The sequence below is a fragment of the Nelumbo nucifera genome, chromosome 5 (assembly GCF_055504915.1).
Source record: "Nelumbo nucifera cultivar China Antique chromosome 5, China Antique-T2T, whole genome shotgun sequence".
Taxonomy (NCBI): Eukaryota; Viridiplantae; Streptophyta; class Magnoliopsida; order Proteales; family Nelumbonaceae; genus Nelumbo; species Nelumbo nucifera.
Genome location: NC_142653.1, coordinates 16,918,422 through 16,930,645, shown reverse-complemented (window position 1 = coordinate 16,930,645; position 12,224 = coordinate 16,918,422). Strand labels below are relative to the sequence as shown.

Below are 12,224 nucleotides of genomic sequence, written 5' to 3'. Positions count from 1 at the left end.
CCATCGTCCCGAACGATGGCCTTCGGTTGTTTTTAATTTTAATTAGTTTTTTTTTTTACATCAGAATGTACCATCATTCGAACAAGTTGATCGGACCGTTTGACCCAGGAACCAATAGCCAAAACAGTTGTCTGCTCCAGTTTTTAAAACTTTCGTGGCTACAAATCACATGGATACAAAGAATAAAAAAAAAAAAGAAATCAAAATGAAAGACGATCACCATATATGGGCATTACCCTGAAGGATGTTGGGATGGGAAGAGAAGAAAAATGCACTAGAAAAACCAAACCGCATAAATATGTTTATCTGGACAGAGCATTCTGATCACTTCAACTGTATAGCTTATAATATAATACATACAATTTGGGTTAGATTTCTATTTTAACAATGCCAATACGTTTGATAACAACGATATATCTTGGAGCAGCCTCCTCTTCCTGGCTACACTATTTATCTCTTCCGTCCTTCCTCGCACATTCAGCTAGAATGGTAGCCTGCAAATTAACAAACAAATAGTCGGCGATGGGTTGTCAGTTGATTCAAGGAGTTCAGCTAAGAGAGAAAATTTTCAGTCAAATAGAATTCAACCAACCAACCTCAGTTTAATTTCATTAGAACTCACATTAAATCCAGAAACAAGGCATACTCAGTTACTCACCCCAACTTAAGCGATGTATCAGAACTGTCGTAGTCTTGGGGTGGACCAGAGGAGCTGCAGACATTGGTGACAGAGTCCGACGACTGGCCTTCTTCATAAACTATGTTCTCTGAGTCCGCACCGACGTGCTTTTGTCCCTTGGACATCTCCATCATCTGCAACTAAAATTTTCACCTACAATATAGCGTCTAGGAATCTAAGGAAAAGCGAGAATGCAAAAAAGTACTGGAAGCTCTCACTTGCTGTTTCAATCGCTCATTCTCCTCCAACAGTTCCATTCCCTGCATTCAGATTGAAACGAACTTGGTTTTATTACAAGCAAATTCATTTTCTTTCACACACAACTACTGCGTGCATGTAATCCGAAGAAAAATCTGATCAAAATATAAACAGAAATCCCACCGAAGTAGAAGATCAAAAAGTTGCATTTTACTTCAACCCCAGATTTGGATTTCAACAAATCTATTAAGGTTGGTAAGGAAACTTTTGTGTAAAATTTTGGCGTACTCCTACATGCAAATGCATGTATAATCTATTAAAAATAAGCATATTTATTATATAATCTATTAAAAATTTTGGAAATCTGTTATTCACATGTAAAAAGTTTCTACTGAGAATGCCACATTTTTCCATATTTCTTTAAATAATTTGGTCACACACATATATATATATATAATATTTTTGGTCACACATATATATATATATATAATATTTTTCTGTGGGAGTTGTTATATCACTAGCACAAATCAATAAAGTGCTATCAGTAATTCGAGTTAATTATTTTTCAAAGCAATAAAGTGCTATTAGTATAAATTAATTAAGTTGGCAAAAACCAATCTGGAACATACATGTTTTGATCATCAGTTTCAGATGGACAGTTCGATTGTTCACATCAACAACAGTATTAAACTCTTGGCCCTTGGACAAGACTACAAATCCTTGCCCCAAGACACTAGCCTAGTTTCTAGGCTATCACCGATGATAAATAACCAATACAAATGAAAAAAAAAGAACTAACTAGCTAGGTCAGCTCGAGTAAATTATGATGGGCTTGGCTTGGTTTAGTTGGTTTCAGATAGAACAAGATATACAATATTAAATTAAATATATTTGATAAGATAAATGCATTTTTTTTACATTTTCCTTTAGTTTATTTTAATTTATGGTAGTTTTTGCTCTCCATATTTTACATGATGCTTTGATATTAAGAGCACTACAACACAAAAATATTAAGGTCCCTGTTCACTTTTTGGCAAGGCAATGACCATTTTAGTCATAAAAATCTATTATTAAAATGAGCATTTTTGTCTCATTCAAGTGTTGGTAAATTTCCCCCCACGTGAGAAAGTTATTTACCCACCCAAGAGATGTGTCGTGAAAATAAACTTTCCCTCTTTCTCACATAAATATGAAAAAAGAACATGGAATTTCTGGCCAATAGGAATCAAAATCTCATCCACCATTTCCTCCTCTCAAAATCCAGAAAAAGAACGCCCCCTAAGAGCACTGAAATTGAGGAACTAACCTTTCTCTCGAGGTTACTGATTTCTTTCATAATCCGTTCACCCTGAAAACACATAAAATGGAAAACAAACTTACTAGAGCATACAAGTATTAACCTCGGACCAACTATCGTTTTACAGAAATGAAATGCAGACCGACCTTGGTTTCTAGCACACGGCTCAGTCCCGTTTCAAGGGATTTCTCTAGTTGCTGCAGGTCTTCTATATTTAATCCTTGCAGATCTTCTCCACGCATTCGCCTGACAAGCACGAAGTGATCCCTCAATGTTGATGGTTTTTCTCTGCAACACTTCATGCATGCGAACAGTCTAAATACAATTGAAGACTTACCTCAGTTGATGGCTTTTCTCTGCAACTTCCTTGCTCAACCGCGCATAGTTGCTGTTCTCTAGCTAAAAGATACCACGAATATTGCTAATAAAATATTTATATTTCATGAATAAGCAGTCATGAAGAATGCAATACATTTGGATGAGAGCAAATGAAGCAAAGCAAGACTTAAACCAAAATTTACATTCTTTTCATCTGCACTCCCATGCATTTGTACTAGTGAAAATAAAATTGCACTGCATCAGTGGTTACAACAACATTCACATCGATAAATCACAATAAGAGATCCAAGAACAACTTACCTGCAGCTCAAGAGATGGCTGATCAAGTTTCTGAAGGTTCTTTGAGTGTAGATTATGTCTTTCAAGTATCTCCTTCATACTTCAGAGATCAAGACAACCAATGGCAAAGTTACTGGACGTGATGGTTAGCTCACTTTTACTACTAAATTTCTAACTAAAAGCAAATATTACTATTGCTATAATTATTCAAATGTGGAAACCAGATTAATTCAACCAGGCACGTCTTAACCAAAGAAATTGTATGAGCAGGCCAAAGACTGTTAAGTCTAGATATATACACACAAAATGTAGAATTTAGGAGCTCTACATCCTTTCTCCAAGGCTATGTTTAGTTTGAAGGAAAAAGAAGGAAAACCTTTACAAACCTTGTATAGGTTTCCCTACCTTTCCCTACTTTTTCCTTTCAAACCAAACACAGCCCAAGAGAATTTCAAAGATAAAATTTTTTCCCAGTAGTTTAATTTATCGTGGGGTGGGGGGCATCAATCAAGTCCCAATAGTTAATTTTTACTGATTTTGAACCTACAACACTATCATTATATATATATATATATATATATATATATATATAATCATGTCGACTAGGATGCACGATGTGAAAAAACCAAAAAAAAAAAAAAAATTCTGCTTAAGCAACAAATGAACTTTGTTCGGCGTAAAAAATTGAAGTAACTTTGTTGTACATAACAGAAGTGGCCCTTATGATAGCACATAAGAAAGACCATTACGATCCAAATACAACACCAACATTGAATAGAAATTCAAGGATTGATTTGTTAAATATATATTAGTAGTTACCAGATCTATATAGCTCAGCTGTGTAATTGGTTGTACCCTAAAACGTCCATGGTTAAACCAGTTCAGACCAACAATCTACACAGATGATAAGAAATACAAAGAAAAAAAAAGGTAAAATAAAATAAAAAATAAAAAAAAATGAGAGACCCATCACCCATATATATGTGTATGTATGTATGCATACAATATACATATGAATACATATACGCATGCATGTATATATTATGTATATATAGTTGTTGTTCAACAAAACATATTAGGTATTAAGATGACAAGGAAAGTTACAAAAATAATATGATCTTTATCATAAATGCAATCTTACCCTTCAGGCATCTTAATTTCTGGTACCAGGTATAGGTATGTCTTCTGTATCATGTCGACCAGGGTGTTAATAGGCTGCAAGCCTCGTTAACATAACATGGCAAAAGATAGCTAAGGATGGCAATTTTGGGAAAAATTTTTTGGTATTCAATCCTAATGGAAGCCGATTATCAACACCCTATAGGATTTGACTTTTAACCTTAGGGTACATGATATCTGAACCCAAATATATTTAATGCAGGTAGCTGTTCCCAATGCCCAATTATAACCCCAAATGTATATGTATATATATCATTAAATATAACTAATATATTTTATCATACACAAATAATAAAAAGGATTGAAAGAAGATTCAAACCCTCTCCCTTGTGTCCCATTACAGGCATTTTCACCATTTGCTTACCACACCATTTCTATTTCATAGGGACACTGCATTTTACTCATGTAAAATCGGGTGCAAGGTTCAAAGTATCGGAAACATAAAATATTGAAGAAGCAATTTAAATAAATGTATCTGGAAACACTTAAATAAATGCATCCTTCAAAGGGACACTGCATTTTCTCTATTACTTTCTACTTAACATAATAAAATTTTCTTGTTACCCATAAAAATGTGAAGTGTAAGCTACCCAAATATCTCAAGGAAATGTTGGCAAATGGTAAAATAATTAAAATATGCATGCATATCATAGCAAACTAATATAATAATCATGTGAAAGGTTAATTACAAGGTTTAAAATATACCAAGGATAATAAATGCAAGTGATATGTCATAGTAGTAAAAGTATATTCCCCTATGGAATTAATCACCAGCAAAAGGAATAATTGGTTAAATGAATAACTAAGATTATAGAGACAAAAATCATTCAAAACTGTCCTGAAAATGACTTGAGACCTGGGCATAACAAGAGTTTCAAATCTTGGTAATTCTAGATTAATTTTCAATACCTTTATAAACATTGAATATAATATGATTGCTTCACAATACTAAATTAGCAAGATATTAGAATGCTTGGTGGTTAGAATACTTATGTTTCAAGTAACCTGGGTTTAAATTATTCTAACAGCATATCAATTTTATATAGGAGTGGTTTTAAATTGACTTAAAAGGAAGGGCAATTGTTGCAACTACCCTACCTGTTGTCATCCCTATTGATGACAATCGATCTTGTTTCATGTATATTTAACACTTTCGTATATGGAATAATATTATTTATCAAAGGTGATAATAATTTTTCAAAGAACCATTCAACCTAAAAGTTTAAGCTGTTGGGTGAGGTCTCTCATAAGTTTTTATTCTCGAATGTGCCCTCACGTGAAAGCCCATCGATCTTAAAGTGCAAATTAGAACAAGACCACCAACACATTGTTCTGAAAATTAATTAATTATAATGGCAGCAACAAAATTAGAACATTAGACCACTTGATCGACCATCCCAAGGAACCATTAAACCACTTGGATTAAGAAAGAGGCACACATTATGACACCCGTATCATACTACCCATAATAAAATAAGGTTAAGGTTAGAACTTTAGACTGAGATATACGTTGGAGCATAGTTTCATTGCCAATGTGAATAAGATTAGAACTTTATACCGAGTTTCATTGCCACAGTGAATAAACCATAATCCAGCTGTAACCAATTCTTACACTACCAATTTGAATTAGTGATTCTATATACTAATTAATCTAACTAACATGGAGAAAATCAATGTCAGTACAAGTTGTTTCGAGTATCGACCGACTGGTTAATGATATAGTCAGGATGACACTCGACTTACAGAAATTGTTGACTAATCGATACTTTGACATCAGAGCATCAGATAGCAGCTAGTTAAGACACTAATGACCGAAAAAGGAGTGATTGGGGATTTTGGAAATAGGAGAGCATCCATGGACACTAATCAAAAACCCAAAAAATTTAATTAATAGCAAGAGTTAAAGATGTCATATACATGAAATTGGTAGACAGATGTTGAGCTTCACTAAAAGCTCCCATACATATATATATATAGCAATGAGGTTCTAAAGGATGCAAATATTGTAAATATTGGTAGAGTAAATGAATGGTTTTTATGGTATTAATCACTGTGACACTCTTATAGGAGTCCTTACTCTTTTAAATAAAGAATACAACATCACATCAATAAATTCTTTTTCTTGCAGAGATAAAAATAACGGAATTCAAAACCGCACTACCACCGGGACAATTCATCCAATGCACTACCCCTCTTTATAGGCTGGATGGCATAATACAAAAGCATTAATGCCTTGCACAGGCACAAGTTTGTTATCTATATTATATTACAAAATGGGAAGGGTGGGAGGTGAAAGATCCTCTCACCAAACTCACCCCTTCTCTCCTTTTTTTAATGTGTTTTTTAATTAAAAAATATAAAATACCACAATTAAATTCCTCTTAATTCTCTCTCTCTCTCCCTCTCTCCAATGGTCTGTAGTGTACTCTATAGTCAGAAGCCTGCCTCCACCTTTACGTACATTCTTTTTCTATAGCCTCTACCGAAATTCTATTAAACCCTATGCATCACACGGGTTGCCATGCCAATATCTTGAGAAGCAAAAATTGAAAAAATACATAGATGACTGAGATAGTCGATCTAGAAAGGATGAAGTGTACATTGAGGAACTGATATCCTTCGATAAAAGGAAAAGGGTTTGTCACAAAAAAGTGAAGCAACAGAAGCATTTTGGTGATGGTGGAAAATGGTGCATACACGCTTTGCCAATACATGTTCTCTCACTAAAGCTGTGTTTGGTTTGAAAGAAAAGGTAGCTAGAGAGAGGAAAGAAAATAGAGAAACCCGTACAAACCTTGATTGGATTTTCCTAACTTTTCTTCCAAACCAAACACAGTAGGAAAACACACGACGACAAACAAAATTATTTCAGAAACCTCACTCCATGACTCAAAAAAATAAAAGAAACAGACTAAGTTTTTGTAGGAAATAATGCATTATGCTTGTCAGTCATCTCTTATCTCTCCCATCTGCACTCTCTCTCTCTCTCTCTCTCTCTCTTCTCCATTCTATAAACCACGACTCAAATCTAAAGGTTCTAACTAATGATGGCCCCAGCCATTCAGGGGCTTGGGAGGGGTGGATTGGATATGGACCAAACTTTTAGCATTTTATGTACAAAGTGGTCCCTCACAAACTGGCCTGCCCAGACTTGGCTTTGAGCTCTTACCAAACAATATATAGCATTTGATCTCAAAGCTGCTACATAAATAAGTTTCTTCTCCAGGGAGGAAACTTGATCATCAGGAACAGCATTATTACATCCACATTATTGCACATGCAATACATGCTTTCTTCATCTTTTGTGATAGCTAGGAACTGTAAAAATTGACCCTATTATCTTTACCAAGGCTGAGTTTGGAAGGAGTATAAATACAAATATGTAGAGTGCAAAACCTTATATTTTATATTATTTTGTATGTATTTACACTGTACATAATTGCATTTGTACTGCTTCTAAACTGAACCTAAGGGAAGTTAGTGGCTAGTGGGACAGATGCAACCCTGGGATGTCGAATGGAAAAGGAACAAATCCCATGATACTACACATAAAAGGCCTAAAAAAAAGCAAGGAATTAAAATACAAAAATAGGATTGCAAGATTGCAACAGAATGTACACCAATTTCCACTGCAGATATCAGCAAAACGACATAATTATAAATCACTGGTTGCCACAATTCACTGCTATTCATCCTTATCCACGAACTGAAAATGTTGTGGTAGAACATCCAAAACTGAGAAAAATGACAATCAGGGACACACACAAAATGAATAGGTAAGAAAAAACGATTGGTTTTGGGAGGAAAGTACCAAGATTTCCTTCTACAATTAATCTAAATGATTTGCAATTTATTTTGAAGGTGAAAATAAAAAAAAAATACTAAAAAGAAGAGGAAGGACTAGGAATACAAAAGAAACGGCCACAAACAAAAACAGGCTGCACAACAAATTAAGGATAAACCTGCATAAACGATTTGCAAAATTAAGGGGTAAGGAGGGAAGAACTTCTGCATGACATAAGCACCTAAATGGACCATACCCTTCTAATTAAATCATATAGTTCCATGGCTTAGATAGAAAAGGGTTAATGATTTTGGGGCATTGGCCCATCTTACTTGGTGTCAGCCATCACACACACACACACTCACTAGGTATCTTCAAGGTCTTACAACAAGGACATATTTAGATAAAATAGGTTACAAACTGGAATTTGACACATTTAAGATGGTATATGCAACAGTACTATTGCAAGCAACAATATGGCATCTTCAGATACCTGCAAATTGAAGCTTGGTGAGAATCACAACAATCCAAATAATTTATAAAATAGAATGGGAATTTATGCACTAGGACCATTTTGATTAACCCCAAAAAACCTGATAGAACATTCATTTGATGTGATTTTGGACACAAATGACCCTAAAGAAAGGGATAGATGAACTCTAACTACCAAAGTAAGTGTAAAATGTCCGAACAAAACCCATATAAAATCTTGCTCATGTTCAATACTAGTTTGGGATTACACTAGAATCCCTGTGATCAATTACCCCCCCCTCCCCTGAATATTCAAACAATCACACTTTACCCTCAAATAACTTCTTAGAATTGGATAAAAACATTCTTGCTAAAGAATACCCAGTGTCAAATTAAACAAAAGGCAAACAAAAAAGGTTGGAACAAATGAGAGAAAAAGCATCTGTGTCAGAGTTTTTTTTTTTTTTCATTCATTACTTCCTTGAGTTACGTATAAACGGCTAGCGAGGCAAATCATTAAGAACTACCCATTATTGATGTCACATTGTTGGAGTTCATTTAATGAACTATGAACAATTCATTCACCCCCATCTCCTACAACGCTAAGCTGCGCATCGAGATATTTTTAATCTCACTCGCACCATCTAAAGCCTGTAAATGTCCAGAGCATGAAGAGAAGCCAACCATATGCCATAGAAAATTTTTGCCTTGATCTCAACAGCTTCCCACCATTTCCAATACACCCTAAAGCTACTGTAATTGTTATACTCAAATGGTTCCTTTTGCCTTCCCACACTTGCATTATACTCAACTGATTCCACTCACTTCACAGGCGAATCATTCACTGTTAAAACTGTACCCGAATGTGCATAAGAAACAAACAAATACTCCCAACTGTTATGAAATTCTCAGTGTCTCAACAAACTTAGAGGACTTTCGTTGAACAATTCTCTGAGGAACATCTCGTCATTATCAAAAACAAGGACTGCTGGATCAAGTAGACTGAAGCATCACAGCTGCTAGATACCAAAGATCTATCCCAAAACTCATTCTTTCGACAGTAAGTTCCACCATCCCAGAGTCTCGATGCACGAATCTTTTTAATTTAAAACAAACCATTTTATTTCTTGCATGGCCAAAGGTGACCACAAAAGATTGAGTCTAAAAGGACACCTACGGCCAATATAATATGAAGCTTCAGACCATAAGAATCAAAAGAATTCAGATTTCTCAATCTAGGATTTCTCTTTTAATATTGTAGTGGATATGACAACGAGTCGGTGAAAGCTTTTTTTTTTTTTTTTTTTTTGCTAACAAGGAACCCTTGAAACATAAGGATCCTGGAAATGAAGTTAAAAAACTTTTGCACCATTAAAATTGGACCAGCTACATTGGGACTATCTCATTCCTGATCCAAACATTTCTTTTGAAACTCATTTCCTGCGTCCAATAATTAACCAAAGCTTGTAGAATTGCAGAGTGCAATCATCCAACGACAGATGGTTGGCATTCTTGAGTATAGGGTTGGATAGATAGATGGTTAGAGGTATCTTGAAGAGCATCTAAAACCAGTAAACATATAACAGCTACGATCAAGCATCTAACACATTACAGTTAAAGAAGAACAGAAGTGACCAGATGGATTTGAAGGAACCAACTAGCAAAATTAGAATCAATAAATAACATCTGCCACAGCACTAATTGATCAGTCACCCTTTAATTTGATGATGAATCAGTTCTCTTTGGTGGAGCTGATTTAGTTTAGCACTTCTGCTTTTTCTTCCTCTCTCTTTTGTTCTGTTTCCTTTTCTCTTCTGGATTTGGGGAAGTCTTGTTAAATAAAAGACATTCAAGGACTGAAAACTATAAATGAAGAGTAACGTATAACATATATTACATATAATAAATGAGAAAAATAAAGCCAGAATACGTAGAAAGAGATGGCATCAATACAGTAATTAATCTAACACAGACCGATTTTGTAAACCATCAATCGACATCAATTAATTAAAATACCCAAAGCCGTATTTCATGTATGATACTAAAATCATGCACTGTGTGAGAAGAACCAGACTGGTGAGAGACAGACAGCGTGATATACCAAAAAACAAAGGAAAAACGGTACGGCCCAAGAAGTTGTTTGGAGTTTTACAGAAGAATCTTGAGCTCCGCCATGAAATGCTGACAAGGGTAAGGTTCCAGTGGCCTGTGCGTTCTTTGAGCCTACGCTATACCTACTCCACATAGATCAAGGATGGATGAACTATTGAACCCAAAAAGGCACACAGAACTGATCTCATCAATTGGAGGAAACCCGGTAAAGGCATCGAGCAAAAACGACATGATCGAAATCAATCGAAAACCAGTTCAGTCTTTTTGAAGTTTCTTGCTTTCGGACAGATGTATACATAACTGCGGCTTCGGTGCACTAGAGTATGATTCTTTTTTATCTTTTATTTTGTTACTTCTATGAGGCTTTTCAGGTTTCCGCTATAAACAGACGATTAGACTCCGAAGCTTCCATTAAAAACCACCGGAGACGAAGACTTGGAGCGACTGTTAAATTTCTACCCATTCTCTCTCTCTCTCTCTCTCTCTCTCCCGATATACAGTGACATGGAAATTAAAGTACGCAGTTAACGTAGTGATATATATTCGTATAAACTACTTAGATCGCGACTATGACTAAAGGAAACGGTGATGAGATAGGAAGAAACCTTGAGCTGGAATACTCGAAAAGCTTTCCAGTTGCAGAGAAAATGATAAGAGCAACCTCAGCATCGCAGAGGATGGAGAGCTCCTCGGCCTTCTTAAAAAGCCCTCTCCTTCTCTTCGAGAAGGTCACCTGCCTCGCAGTTGCGTTGTCGATCTTCTTGATCTGAATCTTCTCTCTCGCCATTCTTTTTTTCTGTTGAATAATCTCACAATCCTTCACACGGAACGAACAAAAACATCAACAAAAACACAGGTCGTCCTATAGATGAATACGTCGAACATCAAAGCTTTCGATAGGGCTAAAACACAAATAGGATTAGGCTAAAATGGGAGTAATAAGAACTGCATTTTTCCAAATTAAGCGAAGAATCTCGCCAAAACCCTAGTTTCTTTGAAAAAAAAATATTTATCCAAGTGAAGGAACCCCAAAAAAAACCCCATCAACAATTCAACACCAACTCACTGAATGTGAAATCCAGAACTGCAGATTGGCTGGTTTCCTTGTTTACCTGTTCGCTTCTGGTGTGGGTGGGATTAACGAGGAGAGAGAGAGAAAACTTGAACACCAGCAACCTCACCAATAAGAGAGAGAATGAGGAGAGAGAAGAAACTCCTATTTATAGCAAAACAGACTTGCTTCTCTTTTACTTTCTCTACAGAAAGTTGAGAAAAAATCCAGTCTACAACTGAGAGAGAGAAAAGACTGGAATTGGAAAAAGAAGCCAGATTGAACAAAAACTGATTTTTAATTTATCACAAGCAAAATTTACCATTTTTTATGTGGACGTTTTCTTTCCGTACGTGTAGCCATGCCGCCATCAGTGCAGAGCAATTATTAAACATTTTGTACCCCTCGCACGCATCTTGTTCCCCAAAAGCAATTTCCCACGAGAATTTACGCTTCGAAATACCCTCCCCTGATAATTTGCTTTTGTGGGGTGTTGGGGTTCCCGTAATCCCAATTAAGCAAAATCTCACTTCAGATGGCTACCTACCTAGCTTCTGGTAAATCTTTTTGCTCCCCAATTTGTCCACTTTTTGCTCTTCTTTTTTTTTTCTGGGCAGGACAAATGGACAATTAATTCTGGCAAATATTTGAAGACGTGGATTATCACTTTGATGTGTGGTCGGAAACTGGAAATCTTGTCGTGTCACCGGAAATTGTAAAAAGTGGAAGAAAAAAAAGCAGTGAGAAATAAATTCGTCTTAATTAATTAATTACCTGTCTTGGGGTTTGGTGAATTTGGTAAGACGTGAGAGAACTTTGATGGGTGTAAAATATG

At 35.6% G+C, this 12,224-nt stretch overlaps 1 protein-coding gene across 3 annotated transcripts; it reads right to left on the bottom strand.

Annotated features, from left to right (window-relative positions):
• Positions 1–247: 247 nt before the first annotated feature.
• Positions 248–11,589, bottom strand: SVP (K-box region and MADS-box transcription factor family protein). 3 transcript variants are annotated; one of them, XM_010256222.3, is made up of 9 exons: positions 11,451–11,589; positions 10,944–11,155; positions 2,814–2,892; positions 2,512–2,573; positions 2,321–2,420; positions 2,184–2,225; positions 898–939; positions 659–819; positions 248–494 (listed from the first exon to the last, which is right to left on the bottom strand). In XM_010256222.3, exons 2-9 carry the CDS (start codon positions 11,123–11,125, stop codon positions 482–484), a joined length of 681 nt encoding a protein of 226 aa, XP_010254524.1. In that variant the 5' UTR covers positions 11,126–11,155; positions 11,451–11,589; the 3' UTR covers positions 248–481. The 3 variants fall into 3 exon arrangements, with proteins under 3 accessions (XP_010254524.1, XP_010254525.1, XP_088744474.1); XM_010256223.3 differs by having other exon boundaries at positions 659–813; XM_088888348.1 differs by lacking the exon at positions 11,451–11,589 and adding an exon at positions 11,405–11,425.
• Between the last annotated feature and the right edge of the window lie 635 nt (positions 11,590–12,224).